The following is a 23211-nucleotide window of genomic DNA, read 5'->3' on the forward strand; positions in this document are numbered from 1 at the left end:
TGTTTCTGCTGAGTCACAGTGAGAAATCACAGGACACAGGGCAGTGGAGTGCAGACACACCACGGGGAGGAGGGATAACACTTCACTGAGGGGGAAAGAACAAAAGTATGGCAGGAACCCAAAGCTATGGGCAATATGCAAACAGACACGAGCACAGACTATGTCTATTTCTCTGCTAGACAGTGATTTGCAAAAAATAAATAAATGCCATGGTTAGGTGATAATTGCATAATAGCAAGCAGCCATATTACTTTAGTTTTATACAGCTGCACCTTTCTCTTCTTTTCAGAGGAAGCCAGAGCTTTTACGACTTCTGCCTAGAGGAGTGAACGCGGCTGCCAGTCTTCTCAGGGGCTGTGTGGCAGCTACAAAAACGTTTTGTTCAAAATGGCGTGTAGAGGGCACCCTAGACACATTCGTGCAAAAAAAAAAATAAATAAAAAATGCCATTTTGTCATTTATTCACTAAAGGGATAATTGGCAGGAGAGCTGTGGTTTCAACCAGTTATTAGGGATTCTCAACTTCAGTGAGCTTCTGTTACAGAGAGAGAGAAGGCATGGATGTCACTGTATAATGCATAGCGAAGTCTGTGATATCCCTTCTAAGTTTCCTCGTGTATTTAAATATGCATTATACAGCGCTAGCCCTGATCTTGTTGCTAGAAAAACCTGCCAGTTTCGGCCCTTTGTAATGAATAGTAAAATGGGGGAACCATACCCCCTCCTGCCGACTTTCCTTTTAGTCAATAAAACCCATAATGTTAGTTTATTGCTACACAAAATAGCAGTCAAAGTTTTAGGCAACCCCTGCAGCCTTTAATCAATACCACTAAGTGTAACGTGGTGACAATGTAAAACATATTGAACCTAGAGTAAAACACATTGAAGCCAACAAACAAAAGCAGAGCTAAGAATCCCAGTAACTGAAAGGTCACTGATGAAGGGAAGTTCGTATACCAAACTATGTATTCATGTTCTTAAATGCAAACAGAAAGAAAGCCACTAACGTTAGCAAATGAAAAAGATATGTAATAGACTTGCAAATGTCCAGTAAACAACAAAAAACAACACTAAAATTGGCAGCTAACTCTTTCTAGTGTTATTTAAGACAAATATAATTATGTTTGCCAAAAAGTGAAAGAGTTAAATTATTATACCTGACAACAATGTGTCTATATGCAATTAAATAACCCAGTTAACAATGTGTTTGTAAAGGATGTTGCATTGCAGATGATTGCGTAGCCACTGTATTGCACCAGGGGCTATGGGGGGGGGTCCTCTGTCAGGCATACAGTTTCACACAAAGACACTGTTTAACATGGACAACACGGTTTTGTCCAAATACATTTACACTTAAGTGCACAAATGTGTCAAAATATTTACTGCCTTGGGTATAAGAAGAGGCCAACTTGCCATTTTCCATGACCTTGTAGTCCAAAGTACTTCTTTAGCCACTAATAGCTTGAGGTTGATGGTTCACAAGGAACCCTATAGAGTTTGTTTTTTTAGATACCCATCAACATAGGACCCTGATTTACTCTACAGCTTGGAAACAATTACATGGATGCTTATTTATCAATATGTTCCGCTTTAAATAAGGTAAACATGCAGAAAAACAAGCATAAAAACTGTAGTGGGCATTCATAAATAAGAATTGAATTGTTTTTTTGTTTTTTTTTTAAAAGGAAACAAAAACACATTTTTAATCACGCAAACAACAGGAAGAATGCATAACACCATACCACCTGTGTGGTAAGTGGTAGGCTAAGCAATGTATGGGCATATAGTGTGATGGAATACCCAATAGGTATGCCTCAGCTAGGTGATTTTAAATAGCATTTGCCGAGTATGCGCTGATCTCTTTCTTTGTTGTGTGTACATGTTGGTTGTTTCAGCAGCACCCTGCAATCCTAATGTGTATGCTTTTAAGGGTGTGCTCCCCTTTCTGAAATTTTTTTTGTGACCAAACCTTCTGGTTGAGCACCCCACCTACCACACAGGCGCCTCATTAGCGGTGTTCAGAGAGGGCAGTTCAGAAGTTGCATTGAGCACTTGATGACCACTAATGCCAGAATATGGTCAATCTCATTCTTTATATTGGCTCGTACAGCCTTCAGCACATAATAGGCAGTGTGGTGGAATGGGCATGATGGTGAGCGGGTACCTAATGAGTTGTACACTATATGGACAAAAGTATTGGGACACCTGACCATAACACCAACAGGGACTTTGATGACATTGCATTATAAATATGCTGTCAAAGTCCCTGTTGCTGTAATGGTCAGGTGTAGAGCCCTGTGCGGGACTGTTTTTTAATCCCGCTCCCGCTGATTTTGTGACCATTTCCGACCGTTTCCGCAACGTGTGTGTCCACTCCCGCAACATGTGTCCAATCCCGTCCACTCCCACAACATATGCGTCCAATCCCGCCCGCTCCCGCCACATACGTGGTCAATCCCGCCCACCCCCTTACCTGAACTGCAGATTTCACGCGTAATCCCGCGAGGCTGCCTTTGCGTTGCTCCCTCACAGCGTCTCTTCTCTTGTTCTGCCCAGGAACCCAGCAGAGTATCGTGAATTTACGTCACTTAACGTGACTCCGCTGGGAACAAGAGAAGAGACGCTGTGAGGGAGCAACGCAATGCCAGCCTTGCGGGAGTGCGCAGGACTACTGGGACCAGCAGGTACATTGCGGGACCCGCATCCCAATGCAGTCCTCTATTCAGGTGTCCCAATACTTTTGTCCATATAGTGTACATCTTATTAGGTACCTACTCACCCATCATGCCCATTCCACCCATCATACCTAAGTTGGCCCACCCTTTTGCAGCTATTAAAGCTTCCACTCTTCTGGGAAGGCTTTGCACAAGATTTTGGAGTGTTTCGGTGGGAATTTGTGCCCATTCATCCAGTAAAGTGTTTGTACAATTAGGCACTGATGTTGGCTCGCAATCTCCATTCCAGTTCATCTAAAAGGTGTTAATGGGGTAAAGGTCAGGGCTATGTTTGGGCCATTCAAGTTTTTATGGTATGCTGCATGGGACATATCAAGACATTTTGAACTATGCTATGCTTCCAACTTTGTGGGAACAGTTTGGGGAAGGCCCTTTTCCATTCCAGCATGACTGTGTCCCAGTGCCAAAAGCAAGGTCCATAAAGACGTGGTTGGATAAGTCTGGTGTGGAAGAACTTGAACTGCATGGTTGCTTTTCTTAAGTTTCAGCATTATGTTTTAACAACATCCTATTAAGGTTAATGCAATGTTAAGGGAATACAAAGACTAAAACAGTCTTGATAAATTGATGCAACAAAGAGTTGGCTTTGTGCTATTAGATGTATAATTATATTGTTTATATTTATAGCTAGGTTGGCCCTACAGAGAAAGTGAAAAATACTCTGTAGCTACTTCTCTCAGAACTAGAAAATCACGCTTAAAATTAAACATATTTACAGCTGGTATATATAAAAGACTGGATGCTTTTGTAGACTAAAACTTTTAGCTCTATGGATTCCGTTCTCCGCAACAATCTAAAAATTCAACAAAGGAAACATTATCTTACAAAAAGGTGTTCTTTATTGGGAAGGTAGACACACATAGGAACAAATGCTAATTGCGTAAGGAAGGATTACAGATCATTTATGTTTAGGGGTGATTGGACGTTTGTTACGTTTCTCAGATTTCAAGTACTCGCTTAGTTTGGGACGAGTAGTCAAATGTTCAACGTAGGCAGAGAGCAAGGGGAATGCGGACAAACATGTTGGGGAAAGGTCAAGATGAACTTGCAAGATATCCAGGAAGTTATAGTCAGTAAACGAGATCTGTGGGTGAATTAGATATTTGATATTATTATTACAATATATATTGTATGTACAGTTTTTATTAGTAATAATGAGATCATGCAGGTAGCTTGGGTCATATTACCTTATCTCCCACCACAAATTTTCCTCCACTGGAATTCTGGGAAAGCAGTCTCTCGAATGGAGCCAGCTGGTTAGGCAGATCATTCAGATATTTATCTTTTCCTGTTTCCTAGAAAGAAAATATTAAATGAGTGGATCCAATTGTAAATACAATTGTCTCTGATGTTTACTGTTTTTTGTTTGTATTAATAAAAATGTAGATATGAAAAAAATGACTCTGCTGCATATTCTATATTAAAGAATATACAGCAGATATTACAGGGAAATACCAAAATAGTCACTGGCTTTTGAATCTTTAAGAGTGAAGGAGGGACACCAAGGGGCAATAGAATTTACTGAAAAACATTGTCAGACAATAAGCACAACCTCCAACTGTTTCTGCAATAAAATTTGCTACAATTGTCTTAAATGTGTAGGTAACTTAACAGCGGAGACGGACTGTAGAGTATTCTAGGTTGCCAGTCATTGATTAGCTCACTGTTAAAGGATGGACGTCTGGCTTTAATATTCCTTTAGCAATTCATGGTAATCCATATTTCCATTATTTGAGATATGACTTTCGATCTCATTAAAATGTAATTATGTGACTTGTAACATAATATATGTACCTCAGGGTCATACCTAGTTTATTCATTGTTTGAGATATCGGCTCTAAAGTTCTCCCTGCTAGCTTTAGCTTTCCTGGAAACTGCAAATACCCCCTCTGATTATAGTTTCATAACAGAAAAACTTTCTGAATGGCCAAAAATGGACACTTTTGCTTTAGTAGGCGTGGTTACCAATGCTACTAGGCATTATGGTTTAATAAGGTTTTTTATGTTACACTGTGACCTGTTGATAGCTATTAATTTAGCCAATGAAGACACTTGGAAGAAACTATTCTATGTGCACGGTGTACATAAAGTATGTCGTTTTATGAAAGTAGTGAGAATGTTTAATGGCATGAAGTCATATACTTAGTCTACACATACAAATTCATAGAAGATCAGACGACTGTATTTTAGCCTTAGATCTTCAACGCCATCATTCACCATGTCGATCAGAGCACTCTCCTTCTCATTGCTCCCCACTAGTCCTGTGATTAATATATAAATATAAAATATTTCATAATATGTTCTGATGTTTCTCTGGGACTTCCAAATATTTACACATTTGATGTTCATGTACAAACAAGTATTAGAAAGTGTATAAAATGTCTATTAGATATGGACAGACACTGATTTGAACTTACTGGGTTTAAAAGTGATATGTGGCCATGTCAGGACTAAATAAGACACAGAAAATGTGTGTATTTTTTTTTTTTTGCAATGGTTGGCTAAACAATATATGGCCATATAATCTGACTGCATCCTCAATATTTACTGTATATCTTGATTTCAATTTTTAAACTTGCATTTATAGGAGTTCCGGAAAACATTCTGTGGGTGTGTTAGGATTCCTTTGTTATTAAAAACAACCGCTCATGCCAATGTACTCATAGTTGTATCATAGTAAATAAGAGTTATTTGCTGTGATAAAATAATTGTCCCTGAGAAAGAGATGCCTATTAATTTGTAGCTACAGCATCCGCCGGGTAAGGAAAATGTGGTATTTGCACAACCTGTAATTGTGCTACACCAATAGTGAGCTACTAATGACCCTCGAATGACTGATTTTGTTTCTTTGGAGAAGTAAATCTAGCTCTCGGATTATAGTTTAATATAATATTTACTACACCTGAGATTAGCTTTCTGGCTTACAGACTTTGACATCATCAACCACTATTCTGACATATGAAAGGTGGTATATTATCAGTTTACTCATTCAAAAACACACCGCTATGCTAATGAAGCAGTCCTCTTTGTGATAGTAGATGTACAGAAAAATCATGTGATGCAAGAACTCCATCTCACCATGTTTGCGTCCCAGATATCTTAGAATGGCATTACTCTGATATAAAACAAAATCTTCATCTTGAAACCGAGGCAGCTGTCCAAAGACCTGAAAGCAAAGAAAAAAGAACATGCTTAAACACTACCACCATAGATGACCATCAAGCAGGCAGCAAAAACACCGTAATGCCCTGCTCTGTACCAGAATGATGCCCACTTCTGCCACATAACTGCACTGACCTATACAGGATGATTACCTCTGCGCTTCATAAAGGCATCTGCTTCTATAATTCTATATACCAGCACATGGGCCCTTATACAGAGGAACGTTACAGCTATATACAGGCACATGAGCCCTTAGACACATATAAGTGTGTGTATATACAGTGTTAAGAAAATGTAAGTCAACCCTTTGTAACTAAATACCTGTTTTTTGTGTTCATAAAATGTGATCTTAGCTACATGGAAGTAACAAGTATAGACAAAAACAATGTGCTTAAGCTAATAACACACAAACAATGATATTCTTTAATGTCCTTAATGAACACACAATCATAGTGCAGGTCGAAAAAGTAAGCGAACCCTTGGATGTAATAACTGATTGGTCCTTCACTGGCAACAATGACCTCAAACAAGTGCATCTAGTAGCTGCAGATCAGACCTGGTCTATCTCACCCATATTCCTAGCATGTCTGATGTGAACGCCTCACTTGAAGTCATTCCGAAGTATTTCTAATAAGTTAAGGTCTGGACTCTGACTGGGGCACTCCAAAAGACGGATTCTCTTTTTTGAAACTATTCTGTAATAGATTTACTCTGCTTAGGGTCATTGTCCTGCTGCATTACGCAACTTCTATTGCGCTTTGGCTGGCCCACAGCCACTGTGACATTATCCTGTATGATAACTTGATAAACCTGGGAATTTATTATCCCCTCGATGGCATGCTGTCCGGGCCCTGGGGCAGCAAAGCAGTCCTAAATCATGATGCTCCTTTCAACATACCTCTCCATTGAGATGATGTTTTTATTTGGGTATGCGGTTCCCTTTTTCAGCCATATGTAGTACTGCATGTTCTTCCCAAACAACCTTAGTTTCATCCATGGTCTCCATACGTGTTCAATGTTTTTCATATGGTGGACTCATGAACAGATATGATAACTAGTTCCAATAATTCCTTCAAGCCTTTACTTTAGAGATCTTTATTTACCTCATTGAGCATCCTGACCTTGGCTGGGCGCCCACTTCTTTGAAAAATAGCCATATTACCAAATCTTCTAATTTTTTAAACAGTTTGCATAACTGTGGACTGGTGAATATGTATGCTTCTAAAACACACCTCTAGTCCTCCAGTTTCATTGATTCAACCCCAAGGTTACTAATTCCTGACTACAATTAGCTTTTGTTGAAGTGATTAGCCTAGGGGTTCACATACTTTTTCAAACCCGCACCGTGAATGTTTGAACGATATATTCAATATGGACAAGAAGAATACAATCATTTGTGTGCTATTAGTTAAAACAGAATGTATTTGTTTATTATTGTAACTTAGATAAAGATCATATCATAATATTAAGATCATATCTTTACATAAATTACTTTTATGTATATTTTACTTTTTTTATATTACTTTTATTTGAAAATGTTTTTAGTCATCTACAAAAATCCACTAAGCAAATTCTACTATTTGTCCTGAGTTTAGAAATACCTAATGTTTTTATGTTTTCTTTTTAGCAAGTTATAGGGCAATACGTACAAGTAGTGTTTTGCTATTTCAGAACCATGTTTATCCACATCTTGTCATCCTACCTCCATGTGCTATTTGGGACATCTTTGAAGCTGGCCAATTCAATTTACCCTCATCAAACAATATATTTTTGAAAACTAGACACCCCAGGTTTTTTAAATACTGGTATTTTAACTCTTTCCATGCACTAATTCTACTATCAGCCTTTGTTATTTTGCAGTAGTAACTAAATTACACTAAAAATTACTATGACAAAAGTATGTATTAGTGCATGGGAAGTGTTGAAATACCACTATTTTCTTGCCCAGAAAATGTGACTGCAGAAAAAAATTGTTTCCCCTAAAACAGTAGTCAGCAGAGTACATTTGTACATTTCTATTTTTTAATGATTTTTGTAGGTAAATGGGGAGTGCTGTAGGGCATGGTATTTTTAAAATTTTATATAGGACTACATATGACGAGATGTTTTCTTTAAAAAATGTATATATATATATATGTATATATATATATATATATATATATATATATATATATACATTTTTTAGTTTTTAGTTGAGTGATTCATCAGTCAAATTTTGGCCCTAGCTATCAGAGGGGAGACTAGGTTGACAGCCTGATCTCAGTTCACCAGCATTGATTTAACACTGCCGGTGTCAAAACCCCATGACATAGGGGATATGTCCTTGGACCAGTATTTTGGTGACGTATCCTCTACATCCTCCGCCCTTAAGGGATTAAGTAAAACAATTATTATGCCATCCACTTTGTCCATGGTACGGTGGACTTTACTATCTAGTACTATATTACAAAACATTTGAGGAAGTGTACAATCTTTACAAAGCTAAGCCACATCCTCCTCAATCCCCATACACTAACCTCACAGACAGTGGGAAGATTCTAGTTGTATCTTACATCTTAGTAAAAGACTGTTTTTATTATTTGGGTCATGTCACATGTAAGCATTTAACAATGTAGTCAATGTAGTTATTTGTAGCCAATGCCGTGGCTTCACTGTTTTATCTCGCATCATAATTGAGGTGGGTTTAACAGACCTTGTAAAATTGTGAATACTTTGCATTTAAAGTGAAAAAAAAAACTACTTTATTCCTGGCTTAATAGCCCTAAGCACCCCCAAATTATAAAGCAGTAACCCTAGGCATTGGCTTGAACCATTTTGCTCATCTGTACCCTGTTTATGTCTCTTATTTACCTGCTGTTCTATTTTAGCATATACTTGGAATACCCCTTCGCCTCATCCTTCTGTATCGTGCTCTGACCTCTGAGGTCCCAAAAGCTTATGTAACTTTACATCTTTTTTCTATGTTGGGCCAATAAAAGGTTGACGAGAGACAGTATCGGCTACTCAAACTTAAAGTTTATGTGGTGGAATTGGATTTTTTTACAGAAAAAATGCACCAGATGCTTTTTCTTTCCATTTATCGTAACACAAATGTATATATGTGAGCATGGATGTGTACTTGTGTGTGTGTGTGTGTGTATGGATCTGTAAGTGGGGTGAGAGGTAGTGTGTATAGTGAGTATGAGTAAGTGTGTGTAATTTGGGTGTTTACATATGTTGATGGCCCTGTCAGGGAAATACTGTCTACGAAAACTTCCACAGAATAGGTGTCAGAAAACATTCTCACCGCATTCTTTTTAAGATCATTCTTTCCTGAAAACCAGTCAGACAGCTGCACTTCATCTTCTGTCCACTTGGCCCCTTGATCTGCTAGCAGTAATCGTATAGGCTCGGCCCTTCCTGAATAGAATAGAAATACAAGCTAAATATTTGTGATAGCACTGGATGATTCAGGAGTGAGAGGGAAATATTTGAGAAATGGGTATCATGTATGGAAATATAAAATACAAACACTTGTAAAATTCAGACTGGATCAATAAATAGTGACATTATTATTATTAGTATCACAATGAGGAAATTTGAACATTCATGGGGTAGGCATATGTTTATCCTGAATACAAGACAAGATCAAGGAAATAATAAGGTTTGAGTTCTTTATCGCAGGATAATGGGCTGACTAGTGGGGTCTTATGGTTTTATGGGATGCACTAAGGCAGGTGCACAGTGTCCAGGAGCCTTGATAACTGAAGAGCTCAGCATGATCACATAACGCGTTATAGTTAACCCACCAGTGTAGTGGCCACTGAAGACTGTGCTCTTTAGGGTGTATAAGCTGCAATGAAGACGGGAGGAAAGAGTGTTTGTGTGTTTAAATACATATGTGTGCATGTTAAAGTGGTGTATGCATGTGTATTAGTGCACAGTGTGAAAGTGTGTGAGCATATGTTGTCAGTACCCGCTCGGCGCCCCTCTCTCCTCTGCGAGCCCTCTAGCTCAGTCTCGGTGCCGGCTTGTAATGCTGAGCGCTGGAAGATGATGTCATTTCCGGCGCTCAGCATTACAAACCGGCACCGAGACCGAGCAGGGAGACTCGCCGCAGGACTGCTGAAATTAAGTACAGTGGGGAGGGGGAGAGGAAGGGTAGATAATGGGGGGGGCGGCATTTTAAACTTCGCCCCAGGCGGCATTTTGTCTTGGGCCGGCCCTGTGTGTGCATTACTAAACGGTGTTTAGACTGTGTGTATGTTAGTTTATGTGCTAGCATGAGTGTGTGTGTTAGTATTTAGCTTTAGCTTGTGTGTGGGTGTCAGCGTGTGCTGTTAAGAGTGTCAGGAGTGGGCCTAGCGTTTGTGGCTCCTGGGTGAAGGAAGATTGTTTGTGATATGTATGTGTAACTTTTTGGTGTTAGAGTGATTACGGGGTGGGGGTTCAGGTGAAAAATACTGCACCCAGGGACCATTAACCCTAGGCTCACCTGTGGGTTCTTATCTGCCATCAAAGTATAGGAGTCTGTAATTCTTGGTAATTTTAAAGAACATAAACCAAATTATGAAACATTAGGTCGGTTTGTAGCGTAAGCTTACGTGTATACAGTTTACACTTACCTCTGATTGGGAAGTAGGTCAAAACATATCCTGGCACTAAAGGAAAAGAAAACACTATCTTAATCAACAGCCTATTTAGAGAACAACCATAAAGAAATGCATAAAAACTCAGGAATTGAACTCATTAAATAGTTTTAACAAACACCTGTCACTGAAAAATGACAAGGTGTCACTTTGTATGGAGTAATATAGACTGTGCTGGCCAATAGGCTAGGAAACATATAAGAAGAGGAAATTTCAAATTTAAATGTATCTGAATATAGTTTAAAACTGTCAGATGGGATACACGTGCACCCACAATCCCCTCTGCTGTTTTTTTCTACAGAATGTTGTACATTTTAGGATCAAATAGAAGGCAGACTGACTGGCAGCGCAAAGCACAAAAGCAACCATAATGGAAAACTACACAAACTAGTATGTATGTGTGTGTGTGTGTGTGTATATATATATATATATACACTATGTAATGTGTCACACTTACCTTCAGCAGTATTAATAAATCTATAGTAAATCTATAAATGTGATTTAAAGACAAAATGGTAGTAGGTAGTTGGAATAGTCTTCCAGGGGAAGGAGGATAGACAAGAAGAAATGGAATTCAAAAAAGCTTGAGATGGGCATAAAAGTACACAAAATAATCAATACAAATAAACATGATGCAAAACGCTGACTGGTCATGTTCTTATGTGACTACCTGTGTATAATTATTGTTTATGTGTGATTTGTGAATCTGTCTGTAAGCGTCGCACTCACTTTCTAAGCTTATAACAAGAATACATTTTTTACGTAAAACTCTTTGTGCTATCTTATGAACCAAACATGGAAAAATATGGCAAATACCTATATATCACAAAGGGGAACAATCAGAAAGTCACCGGTAACACAGTTAACACATCAGAGCAAACAGAACAAACATTACATGCAATGTCAACATCCTACAACTGCTATGCATTGCAAAATTTAAGGTATAATAGATATTGCAACAGATTAGATTTTTTTTTAAACACAGAAAAGACAGCAATAATTAGCTATACAGAAACCACACCATGTGCCCCCTGGCAACCTAGAATGCATTGTGGCAGGCAGCTGCTCTCACTTTTTATGCGGTGTCTAAGTAGCTTCTTCTAAGACGGAACTGTTGCCTCAGTGGAGATCCTTGCTGGTCTCTAAGGGTCAGGTAATGTGTATATATATAGGTTGACTTCTGCTGAGTCACAATGATAGCACCATAAAGTCATAAATGCATAACAACCAGAAATGCAGGTGATAGAGAACAGAAAAGAAACACTATATTAATAATATGTTAATCTTCTTTACTCCACATGAGACACATCAAGCACTCTATTTAGTGTGTTGCCACCTATAGGCAAAGTAGGTGCCCGCCTAGGGGGGGCTAGCAGCCGCGAACCGCCGGTCACTTGATGGGAGGAATGGGGGTTTAAGTGGGTGTGGGAAAATGGGAGGGGCTTGTGGGGGTGGAGCCAGGGGAAGCAAAATTATGTTTTGCCTTGGGTGGCAAAAATCCTTGCACCAGCCCTGCATGCAGCAACAGATTGGTTTTAACCAAATATCCTTAATTTAGCCTTATATGTAGGTCGTTTGAGAGTGCTTGGCATGGTTAATGTTGTCCCACATTTACAGGGGTTGTCCCATTGACTGTGCTGAATTTCACATCTTTGTAACTAAATGCAACATGAGAAACATAATTCGCATTATGGCTGAATGCCCTAGCACGTCCATGGAATAGTTAATACAAAATAATGCCTCATTTATAATACAACCGCTGATAGGTTGTTGCCATATACGCTGCAGAAAAATCAAATCAATCATAAATAATGTTTTATCTTTGTCAAACAGCACTTTTAAACAACTAATTTTGAGTGAATACCAAGGGACAGAAGATCCTGAAAGTTTATACTTTTCACACTTACTTTGTCCTTCCAAAAGAGAGAGCATAACATTTCTTATGACCAAAGCGGGATTTTTTTTTGTTTTAGGGAGTGTATTTAGGGGAATAGGTAGCAGGCAAGACTTTATTATTACTTTTTTTAGCAAATATGTTATGGCTGTTTAGAAGGCATTTCTGGAAAGAATAATGTATTTTACAAACATTCTTTAATAAATAAAATAGAAAAATATATCATTTATATACGTTTTAGACCAGTGTGACACTATAATAAACTCATGACCACCAAATCTTCCGAGCTTCCAGGAAAAAGGGATGCCAGAGCAGAGGGGCAGAGGGGGTCCAAAAAAGTCTTTACTACAGATGTACACTTAGGAGGTATGTGAAAGCCACCCAGAAACAAGAATGAGCTGAAGAAAAAAAAAATAATACGCTAGTCTATGTTTTTGGGGTCAAATAGTGGTAGCCGAAGCCAAGTGGAACTTAAAGATTTTTGTATGGCTCTCATCTCAATTAACTCATAGGTTTGTCCTCTTTTAATTGTTTTACAATAGTAATATCGTCCACTCACTCCATTCTAAGGTTCCTTATTCAAATAGTGAAGCTACAACTTTTCTGTCATATAGTTTGGCCATTGCGTGTCTAAACATTTTAGTAGACTCAACACTGGTTTGATTGTTTCCCTGTGAATGCCTTTGCCTTGGGTTATTGCTCTGCTGCACTTCGCAGCATTTTCACCTGTGACCTACTGCATAGAGAACAACCTTGTAAGCATGACAAGACATCGGCTAATGCTTTAAACAGTCATTACATTTAAAAAACAGTCATTTAAATTTTCAGCAATGTTTTTATACCAAACTAAATTAGAGTGTGGCTAGAGGTTTCTGTCCCCTTACCCCCCAGACTGTAAGCTTGCAAGAACAGGGCTCTCTTCCTCTACTGTACTAGCATGTCTTATGTGTATTTATTGTTAACTTTAATGGTGTCATTTATTTGTATTCTCCGTTACAGGTGCTGATAAGTAAACATGATAGTGGAGAAAAGCTTTCTATACTGCAGTTGGGATGCCAATCCTAAATCTAGTGTGTTAAAATGTGCAAGTGAGACTTCAGCTATAGACAGAAGCCTGCAGTTTACATGTAACTACAAAGGCTTTGATGAAGGAAGTGAAATGCTGCTAATCCGTCAGTAAGCAACATGTTTGTGGAGCTGGCAGCCTACCGAGGCTGAAGGTTACCCCACCCCAAAAAAAAAACCTGTAATTTGTCAGCATGACATATATGTGGGTATCAAGGTCCAAGACAATTAGCCAAAAACACCCGAACATGTGACTTCATTGGCAACCAGAGGCGCACAGCAGGCCACTGGAGCTGCAGTAAAACTTGATACCTGACACCCTAGCCCAGGAGACAGTTGGAAAGGCTCCTAATGGAAGTAAGAAGTCCTACCTAGGATACTGCCTGGACTTCAGACCACCTGGCAGGAGATGGGACTAACAGAATACAGGTTTCCCAAACCCTGCCCTACCAAGGTAGACGAGGCTAAGGTCACGATGCCTGGGTGCAATTATTTTTGTCACCTGCAAGTGGGTGTGGCTATATTGCTTTAACAAATGTAGTACTTAACAACACCCATTAACTATGGCAACCACTCAACCTCTTCATCAGACAGAGCTAATGTTGAGATGGAAAACACAAACTACGTTTATTTGGAACGCTACGGCTATTTACACAAAAAAAGCATAATTAGATCAGGAGTGTAATCCCATCGCCACCAGACAGCCGCCATCCAGTTCTATGGCCAGCAATGCCCACCTGACACGAGTCACGATTTCGGGATAATCCCAGAAGAGTGGCATCAATCCTGGAGTAACAATGGAGAGCTCAGGATCAAAGGATGTTATGTTCCAAAAAGCGACTTGATCCATTGTCGGGACCCTGAGCAACCACGGGAATAGTCTGCACGGTTTCACAGCTCCGGCTGGGTAAACCCCGGTTCTAAAGATGGGTACTAAAACCAGTTTTCCCAAATGAGCTCCCTCTCTGTAACCACCTGAGTGTGGCCCACCACGAGCACAGCATAACCCCAAAAGAGCGACGTAGTAGGACAACGGACGTATGTAGAGAATCAGTTCCAAATGACGGTGGGCATCACCAAGGTTTCCAACTGCTGCACAGGTCCCGATAAGGCGCGTGGAGCGTTTCTGACCATGTGGAGCCCCCATAGAAGTCTGGTTAGGGCAGATCAGACAGGGTTTCCCAGTCGCCCTGTACACCTAATGAGCACAGAGTGACTTAGACAGAAGAGGGAACTGGAGTCATTCCATGATACCGTCATGGCCCCTCATCCCAAACTCAAACCTACATCCATGTGTCCTCAGGGGGTTACCGTGACAGTTGCTACACAAATTGCGTAATACACACAACCTAAACAAAATACCAACATTATTTAGTCAGACAAAAGAGCATAGTCCTCTACTTAAGGAACAGGACATAAGTACAAAAATGTGATAATTCTGCAAAAACAGGCATAATTGTTTCATCATAACATTGGATGCTTTTCTTTTCTTTGTATAATTCATCTCATTGATATCTGGTCTTTTGAAATCTAGCTAACTCACCATGAGATCAGCAAAAGCACAAACATGTACTTATATACAAATACAAAGAACACACTGTAAGGTGCACTTCAGCTGTAACCATTGACATTTGATCTATTAGATTACATGAAAGCTTGTCTACTGCACATTATTAACCATTTAAGTGGCAGAAGCAATATTGACAACACTGAAACTAAAGGAATTTAAAAGGATGCCTACTAACTAGGGCCACCTATAGAACGTATACTAGGCCACAGGGAACACATAGCAAATGCTCTGCAAGCCAATGGACCTGGGCCTATTTTTCAGAGAAACGGAGCTTGTTGCTTGCCTTGCCGGTTTTCACGTGGAAAAAAAACAGAAAATAACTGAACTGTCCTTGGAACGACTGTCACCACCCATGCTTAGTTGGATTAAAACATTTGCATGCTCAGTCTGGCCAGAGAACATACATATACCTTTGTGGAAACAGTGAGGTTAGCTCAGTCTTGAATGTACCTGCATCTAGGACAGGTAAATTGTGTAAGTGAAATGTGAGTGGTTGGTAACTAAACTAGGTAGGAATCATACACCAAATGGTCCTGGTGCAACTGCCTTTTTAGCAAGGGGTATAACAACCCATATGAATTTATGACTTCCACAAGCCTGCTTACACTGCTCTTGTACACATTTTAGCTCAGTGGTGGGCAGTTTTGAAGGGAAAGGTTTATCCATATATAACAGAAAAAAAACAAATTACCAAACAACCGGATACACTAATGATTGCACTCTATATTTCGAAATGGAACTACAGTACCCTAAACAAACAATGCATATTAAGGTACTTTGTACTTGTTTGAAGGTTAGGAATAAAATAGTGAAAAAATTAACTTATCATAGGGGGAAGCTGCAGATTCCCACCCTCCTCTGCGGTTTGAAGATCCTTACCTTTAAATAGCTTTGTTAAATCGGGACAACACTAGAGCTGGCTAACGGTAAGTATATCATGTGGATTTATTCAGCAAAACAATTTTTTTCACGGAAAATAGCTGGGGGTTGGCAAAGGGGCAAATGTATCTGGGAGATTCTGCAGAATCCCCCATGCATTTGTAAGAAATTAAGTCAATGTTCAATTTTATAAAGCATATAATGAGTTAATAGCAATGCATAGTGAAACTGCTTTAGCAAGTAAAAGAACAAGAGTTACCAGTTGCTTCAGCCAGAAATAGCACATGTTCAGATAGATACATTTTCTTTTGGTTCAGTGTTTAGCATGTCAGCAAAGTTTTTCATAAATCTATAGCTAGGTTTGTTTTGAAGGGAAGACTATATTTGAGTGTTTATATAAATAAGATACTTCGCAACTTAGTAATAATCAAGGACGGGTAAACTTAAAAATTCTATTGTATTCTGTTTTGGTGGTCGGGATAGGTTATTTTTTTTATTATTATTATTTTTTTTAACTCTTTCAATGCTGATGCTCCATTGGAGCACAGCATTGACTGACATTGAGTCCCCATAAGCTTGTGGGGGACAAATGTTAACCCCTGCAATGCAGCATTGAAGGAGTTAACGCTGCACTGTCACTCTCATGGAGCAATCAGGCAGCAGGGGAGGGTTGGGGCTGGTCTCCACACTCATGTGGAGACCGAAGAACCCTCTCCCCGTGTCCCGAAGCTGCCTCTGGCAGCTGGGATGGAATTGCTGCTCTATAGACCAGCGATTGCAGGTAGTCTCTTTGATCAAAGGGCTTGTGGGGGCTCGTTTTTGCTGTTGCTGGTCTGCCTGGGCTTCCATGCAGACCACCAGCAGCAGAGCCCCGTACAAAACGGGAATTCACCCCTAAAATGTTGCAATCACGGCATTGAAGGAGCGATCAGGCAGCAGGGGAATGTTGTGTCAGGTCCCCACACTTGGTGCTATGTGTTCTCCATGTAAACAATACACACCCCACCAGGCCATTTGTGTGATTCATTAGACCAGGCCATCTTCTTCCATTGCTCTGTGGAAGAGTTCTATTGCTCACGCGTCCATTGTAGGCACTTTCAGCAGTGAACAGGGGTCAGCATGGGCGCCCTGACTGGTCTGTGGCTAAGTAGCCTCATACGCAAAAACCTGCAATGCAGTGCATGTTCTGACACCTTTCAGAACCAGCATTAACTTTTTTGGCAATTTTCACAACAGTAGCTGCTGGATATGAAAAGGCAAATACTCAAGCCCTGGACTGTCAATTCTAGTCTTGTCATATCCCTTGGCGCTATATAAAAATAAAGTTAAGCCCATTTATTAGATTGGCAACCTAATTCCATGATAAGCCAGGCCTCGAGGCTCCCTGCCCACCTGTGGAAACATGGTACACCAATAAAAGCTTAATCCATCACCGTCAAAAGCGATTGCACAAGAAGGGTCTACCATGACAGGATCAAGTCTGGTAGTCGCTTTGAAATATATTTCAAATATAACCTGCAGTTAATAGAAGTTTATTTTTTTGCAGTGCACACCCTTGATAACGTGTTGTGTATCAGCCTAACTACATTTAAAAGGCATCATGATGTTCAGGACACACACAGATCTACAGTTTGACTTGCAAATGGTTTATTACTGTAATTGACACACAGAAACCACAAACAGCTGTTCGTCGAGTTACTGCTTTCCATTGCCATTAATTGGTCTTTTTTTGTGGGCATCACTGGAGAGGAAGGCCTGGATCTTGGGTCGAGAAGTGACGCGCTCGACATATGCTGAGAGAAGAGGGAAGTCTGCGAGACACTCTGGAGCCAGTACAAGGTGATTGAGCAGAAGATCCACAAGGTTATAATCAGCAAAGGAAATCTTGAAGACAGACAATGCAAGGTCACATTCATGGATTCCATTTAACAAGAAAATTATAACACTTTACCTGCTAACATCACTTGTTTCCTAGAAGAACCAGTCTGGAGACTCTCACCAAATCCCATATACTGTACTGGTTATGGCCTGGCTCAACAATGCTTTGTAATGCTATGCCCATTAGCTGGATAACTTGTTTACCCTGGGGATCGTCTCAGCTCTAACATCTTGAAAAAATAACTATATTGTGTGCCTTTGTTGCTGAACTGAACACGTCAATGCACTGTAAAAATAAGCAATCGCCAATATCAACATCACCATAACCTTTGAAAGTTACTAAACTCACATATTTCATATTCCCAAACCACAGATATTCTAGGTAGCTTTAGAACATAGGTCCACTGCCTCAAACCTCACCTCTTCTCCTACAAGAAAGCCTTTTCCTCCATTATTCTCTGAGAGAAAACGCTCAAAGTGCTTTAACTCATCAGGGAGATTCTTAATGTAGGTTCCCTTCCCTTCCTCCTGTAGAAGAGAAGAAAGTGTTCAATGGAAAGAAAATAGCAGAACTAGAACATAAAGTTTATACATTTAAGGTGAACTTTACACAAGCTTAAATTCCAGCTCCATCAGATTACGTCATTATTGAACAGCTAACACTGGCATATTTCTCCTGCAAAAAGGGCCCAGCTGGCCCTGCATATTATGTAACTCAGTGGGCGAGATGATTGAATACATGCATCTGGTATATTCAATACAGGGTCAATCAAGCACTTCCTACAGCAGAAGTTTCTAAAGTTGGGGTTACAAGGAGTTTGGGTATTTGTTATCCCCGATCTCTTTTAAACCCGTAAAACCGTCATGCCATTCTGTGCCATCATGAAAACTTTTTTTTTTTTGTTAAATTAATTTTATAATATTTTACTAATCACATTGCAATTAGAAAGCTGGGCTCCATTGACCTGCATGGTTGAATGCAATACTTGCATTTCTTTTAAAGGACATGCTGCCATCTTGCAAGTGGCAAAATCTCTCGCAGTGGTGGTTGTGACCGCTCTCTGGAGCGTTCACGGCACGTCCTGGGGTGGGTGTTCGGTGTTGCTGAATGCCTCACTATCAAGGCATTTCAGCTACACAACTGAAGTTTAGGAAGCGATCGTTAATCCCCTCCTAAACTTTTAAAACGGCCATACAGTGTAAGGCGGACGTTGAAGCCCCGGGAAGGGTCTCTGATGCCGACAATCGAGGCATTACAGCAAAACCATTTAAGCGAAGAAAAGTGATAATTTGTTTAACATCATGACGTGCCAGGCACGTAATCCATCGTTAACTCACAATTTTTTGCATGACCTGTCATAGGTCATTAAGGGGTTAAATTGCAATTAGTGTGTATAAATAGTCAATACGTTTGTTAGCTCTCACGTGGATGCACTGAGCATGCTTTGCATGACCTGGAGGCATTCTGATAAATGGGCAGCCTATAAACACTTGCAAGAATTTGGAGCCTCAGAGAATTATTACAAAAGACTGCACGCTGTAAATCGGTGCTAAAGGGGACAATACACAGTATTAAGAACTAAGAGTATGCAGACTTTTGAACAGGGGCTATTTATTTATTTCTTTGTTGCCATGTTTTGGTTTATGATCATGCCTTTCTATTATGACCTACAGTTGAATATAAATCCCATTAGTAATAAATGTGTTTTGCCAGTTTACTGTTTTGTTTTTTTTTTATGGTACAGATATTACCAATTTTCTAAGGGGATGCAAACTTTTTCTGTACATCTAAAATTAATAAAAGCCCTGTCTGCCCTCAGAGCGTCACTCACATAGTTCTGATAGATAAGACGGATGTACTTCAGCCTAAGATCTTCTACTCCGTCATTCATCATGTCTATCAGAGACGCGTCATTTGGCTGCTTCCCATACAGACCTGCAGTAAAACATTCAATTGTAGTTAAGTGGAGCTCAAGAAAGCTGAAGTTTCTGGTTACAGTAATAGCTTTGAGTGAGAAAAATGACAACCATACTGGGTGGGCACACAATTCAAGAAACAGAAATGAGAAGGGCAAACTAAAAAGGTGGCTTACCATGTTTCCTGGCAAGATGGCGCAGAATGGCATTAGACTGGTACAAAACAATATCACCATCTTTAAACCCAGGAAGCTGTCCAAATACCTGCAAAACAACAAGTAATAGGCTAGGCAAAGAGCAATTTTGGGCAAAATAAATAAAAAGTATTTGATTGGTCATAAAACTCCTTTATCAACCATGCCATCATGAATTTGCTTTCAGAGTCAGAGTGGCAGTCAGAACCATGGTTGATGTTCCTTGTTCGCCACCATTAAACTTCTCCTCACTTTCATAAACAAAACCCCATACCTCAGTTCTCTAGTGGGGAACTAGGCACAGCTAACATATTACATCACACACTTATTACTTCTACTGCAGTACAGATGAGATGATATGGCTACCCATCTGTAGTCACTACATATTGATAGAATGAGATTTACTAGGAAATCTCTAGAGCTGCATTTTACTCAGAAAACAAAGACGGATACTCTTCTGTAGCATATCAAGAAGAAGCAGGCAACATCCAAGGACCTTCCAGACAATGTAGCTTCTGTTACACCCATTAACTCCTCTCCACACACCTACTGCTGCCTCACGTTTCACTACACTCTTGCCAATAGTGTGTACCTAGGTGGCATCTCAAACAAAAAATAAATAAAAAACCTATCCAGACATCCAACTGGTTAACAGGACCTTATCACAATGACCAGTAGAGATACTCTGCATGGTACCGGAACTATACGGCTATAAGATTAACACTTTTAATTCAGGAATATTTTATACCACGGCCTTACCGCTTTAGCCTTTTGATTGCCTTGCCCCCAAGCTTCCACACTTATAACATCTTCCTTCCACTCCACGCCCTGATCAGCCAGAAGCATCCTCATTGCTTCACAACGCCCTGGAAAACCACCAGAAATAACCATGTTGGGAGTTTGAAGGATACGATATACAATTATTCTAGATTAATCATTGAGCAAAGACCAAATGTTGCAAGAGCAAGTAAAACATTTTACAGTTCCAGCAAAATTCAGAAAATAACTTAACGGGGGAGGGATTTGTCTTTTTTTTTTTTTTTTTTATCCGATCTGCATTCCTTACGTACGTCCTAAAGGGCTTCTTAGTACAGTACTGGTACGTTTATAAGGGACTGAAAGGGGTTAACATAATATAACCTTCTGTACTTTGTTAAACCCCTATTTATGCATCACATTCCTTCTACCCCAAAATATACACATTGAGATCCGTCTTTCCAAGTCATCTTTTTTTTTTTTTTAATAAAGCTAAAGTAAGTTGTCCTATGCAGGTTAGGCAAGTATGGGCATTTAAACACAAAGAACAAGGCAGAAAGCATACAGCGGGAGCAGAACCTAGATGTGTTTCTTCCTTTTCTCAATAGGAAACAAGACTATCTAGGCCACTGAATGGAGAGGACAATCTTATAGTTTAAGTGGTCAGTAAGATTTTAACTACAGGGAAAAATGGAGCTGTAAGCAAAGGGGCAGCAGCAAGAAAAAAAAATCACTCACATGAAAAGACTCTAAACTGAGAACTACTAACATATTTTTAGGATGACTGTTTAAGGGTAAATTAGGGCTTGATAATGAGTTGGAATTGATCTAAAGATAAACTCGAGCTGGGAAAAAATACTTCCAAACATTTAATGGATGTCCCAAAATTGATTTTACACTCACCTCTGACATTGAAGTATATAATGGTGTATTCAGGCACTGCAAAAGCACAATAAAAAGAAAAATAAGGGGCAAGACCTTTTGCTCAGTAAAGTAGCCCTCCACAAGAAATGGTTTTAGAAGTATTGGAAAATATTTTTCCTGGTAAAAATACAGCAGACTGCATTTATCAGATTAATATTTTCCAATGTGCTGTTAACATTTCTTTACCAAACCAAACATCCGGACTGTCCCATCATCCCCTGAACCGGCCCATCATCCCCTGAACCGGCCCATCATCCCCTGAACCGGCCCATCATCCCCTGAACCGGCCCATCATCCCCTGAACCGGCCCATCATCCCCTGAACCGGCCCATCATCCCCTGAACCGGCCCATCATCCCCTGGACTGGCCCAATGTTTAAGTGATGCCCTGTACACTTTTGCAAGCAGGGGCATTCATGAGCTGGCTGAAGACCGGTACTATTGATGGGTCTCATGCCCAGGACTGAAGTGTAGAAGAAAAACAGTTCTGGCACCTTGAGACCAGCCTGTGGCAGCTGACCTTAGTTTCTAGCAGGGCACGGCAGCATACATCCAGCCGGCGGCCATGCATTCATGTACCCTGCAGCTGGAGTACAATAAATGCAAGCGCAGGAAACATCAGCCACTGGAGATTTGCTTGGTTTGCCAGCACAGGGCAGCATACCCGCCAAGTATACTAGCAATCCACAGTCTTACACGAATACAAATTAGTGCAATCAATGGCTTACATAATATTCCAGTGTTTTACAAATATATCTAAATAAGCACTAGTGCAACAAAAGGTAAAGTTACAAATGCATCCAATGCATTTCCCCAGTTTTGATTTTCAAGATAATCCCACATATGCGAAGCATTCACTAGGTCTGCAAGTGAATTTGCCTTTCCTGTTCTCTGTCATCACCTAGTCGTTTGCAGAACCAACGAACGGTTTGGTTACGTGGAGTTTGAACACACGAACGCTACGGCTGATTGACACAGAAAGACCCCCAGGGCCGCACCAAGGAGCGCGTAGTATCATTAAAAGCGATCTATTTTTTAACAAGACCACTTGGCTACCCATGTAGAGCCCCTTGGGCCACTTTTAAAGCACTGCCCAGGGCATAAGCAACAAATACGACTGACTTTGCCTATTACTATTATCGATAACACCTAACATGTACTAAAGATAGATACCAAGCCTTACTTTTTGTCGGTGATGAATTGCGGTTCAGAAGCAGCTCAAACAATAAACCTCCTTACAGCTGGCTACGAACCTCCAATTTGTAGACAAGGTGGCGTGACACGGTTAGCTCCAACAAACCACGCCCCCACCCTGAGGAAATAAAAGACAGTGAGGCCGCGGGCGGGGAGAGAAAGCGTAATTGCGGGGTGACATTGTAAGCGGCAGTTACGCAATCGCTTATATAACAATATATAACAAGCGTAAACTGAGGTAAAGTTATGATTTAAATCTGCGATACAACATGTACTGTACATGTATGGGGAAGAATAAAAGCATACAAGGTGCAACATAGATTTAGTTGGCAGCTATGAACCACATAGGCAAGACGAGTAGCTGCATAAGCGGGCCCAGCTTGCCTGTTCCCACTTTCCCTTACTCCTTGCTCTTA

The 23211-nt window shown here is 40.1% G+C and overlaps 2 protein-coding genes across 2 annotated transcripts; both read right to left on the reverse strand.

Moving 5' to 3' along the window:
- Positions 1–3551: 3551 nt before the first annotated feature.
- On the reverse strand, positions 3552–11693 carry LOC128469378 (glutathione S-transferase P 1-like). Its single transcript, XM_053451198.1, has 7 exons — positions 11598–11693; positions 10502–10537; positions 9184–9296; positions 5814–5901; positions 4893–4996; positions 3923–4030; positions 3552–3819 (listed from the first exon to the last, which is right to left on the reverse strand). Coding segments are annotated over exons 1-7 (636 nt in total). The 5' UTR covers positions 11599–11693; the 3' UTR covers positions 3552–3633.
- Positions 11694–17563: 5870 nt separating this feature from the next.
- On the reverse strand, positions 17564–22886 carry GSTP1 (glutathione S-transferase pi 1). Its single transcript, XM_053451199.1, has 7 exons — positions 22785–22886; positions 21582–21617; positions 20682–20788; positions 19905–19992; positions 19644–19747; positions 18232–18339; positions 17564–17817 (listed from the first exon to the last, which is right to left on the reverse strand). Coding segments are annotated over exons 1-7 (633 nt in total). The 5' UTR covers positions 22786–22886; the 3' UTR covers positions 17564–17628.
- Positions 22887–23211: the final 325 nt, after the last annotated feature.

The sequence above is a fragment of the Spea bombifrons genome, chromosome 11 (genome assembly GCF_027358695.1).
Source record: "Spea bombifrons isolate aSpeBom1 chromosome 11, aSpeBom1.2.pri, whole genome shotgun sequence".
Lineage (NCBI taxonomy): Eukaryota > Metazoa > Chordata > Amphibia > Anura > Pelobatidae > Spea > Spea bombifrons.

Bases quoted from the DNA above. Each gene is read 5' to 3' on its own strand.
- LOC128469378 (XM_053451198.1), bottom strand. The intron at 5,902-9,183 runs GTGAGAATGTTT...CTTTGCTTTCAG, and splicing joins ATGATCTTAAAAAGAATGCG to GTCTTTGGACAGCTGCCTCG. The intron at 3,820-3,922 runs GTAATATGACCC...ATTCACCCACAG, and splicing joins AATTTGTGGTGGGAGATAAG to ATCTCGTTTACTGACTATAA.
- GSTP1 (XM_053451199.1), bottom strand. The intron at 19,993-20,681 runs GTAAGGCCGTGG...GTTGTTTTGCAG, and splicing joins GCAATCAAAAGGCTAAAGCG to GTATTTGGACAGCTTCCTGG. The intron at 17,818-18,231 runs GTGAGGTTTGAG...TCTGTCTTCAAG, and splicing joins GCTTTCTTGTAGGAGAAGAG to ATTTCCTTTGCTGATTATAA.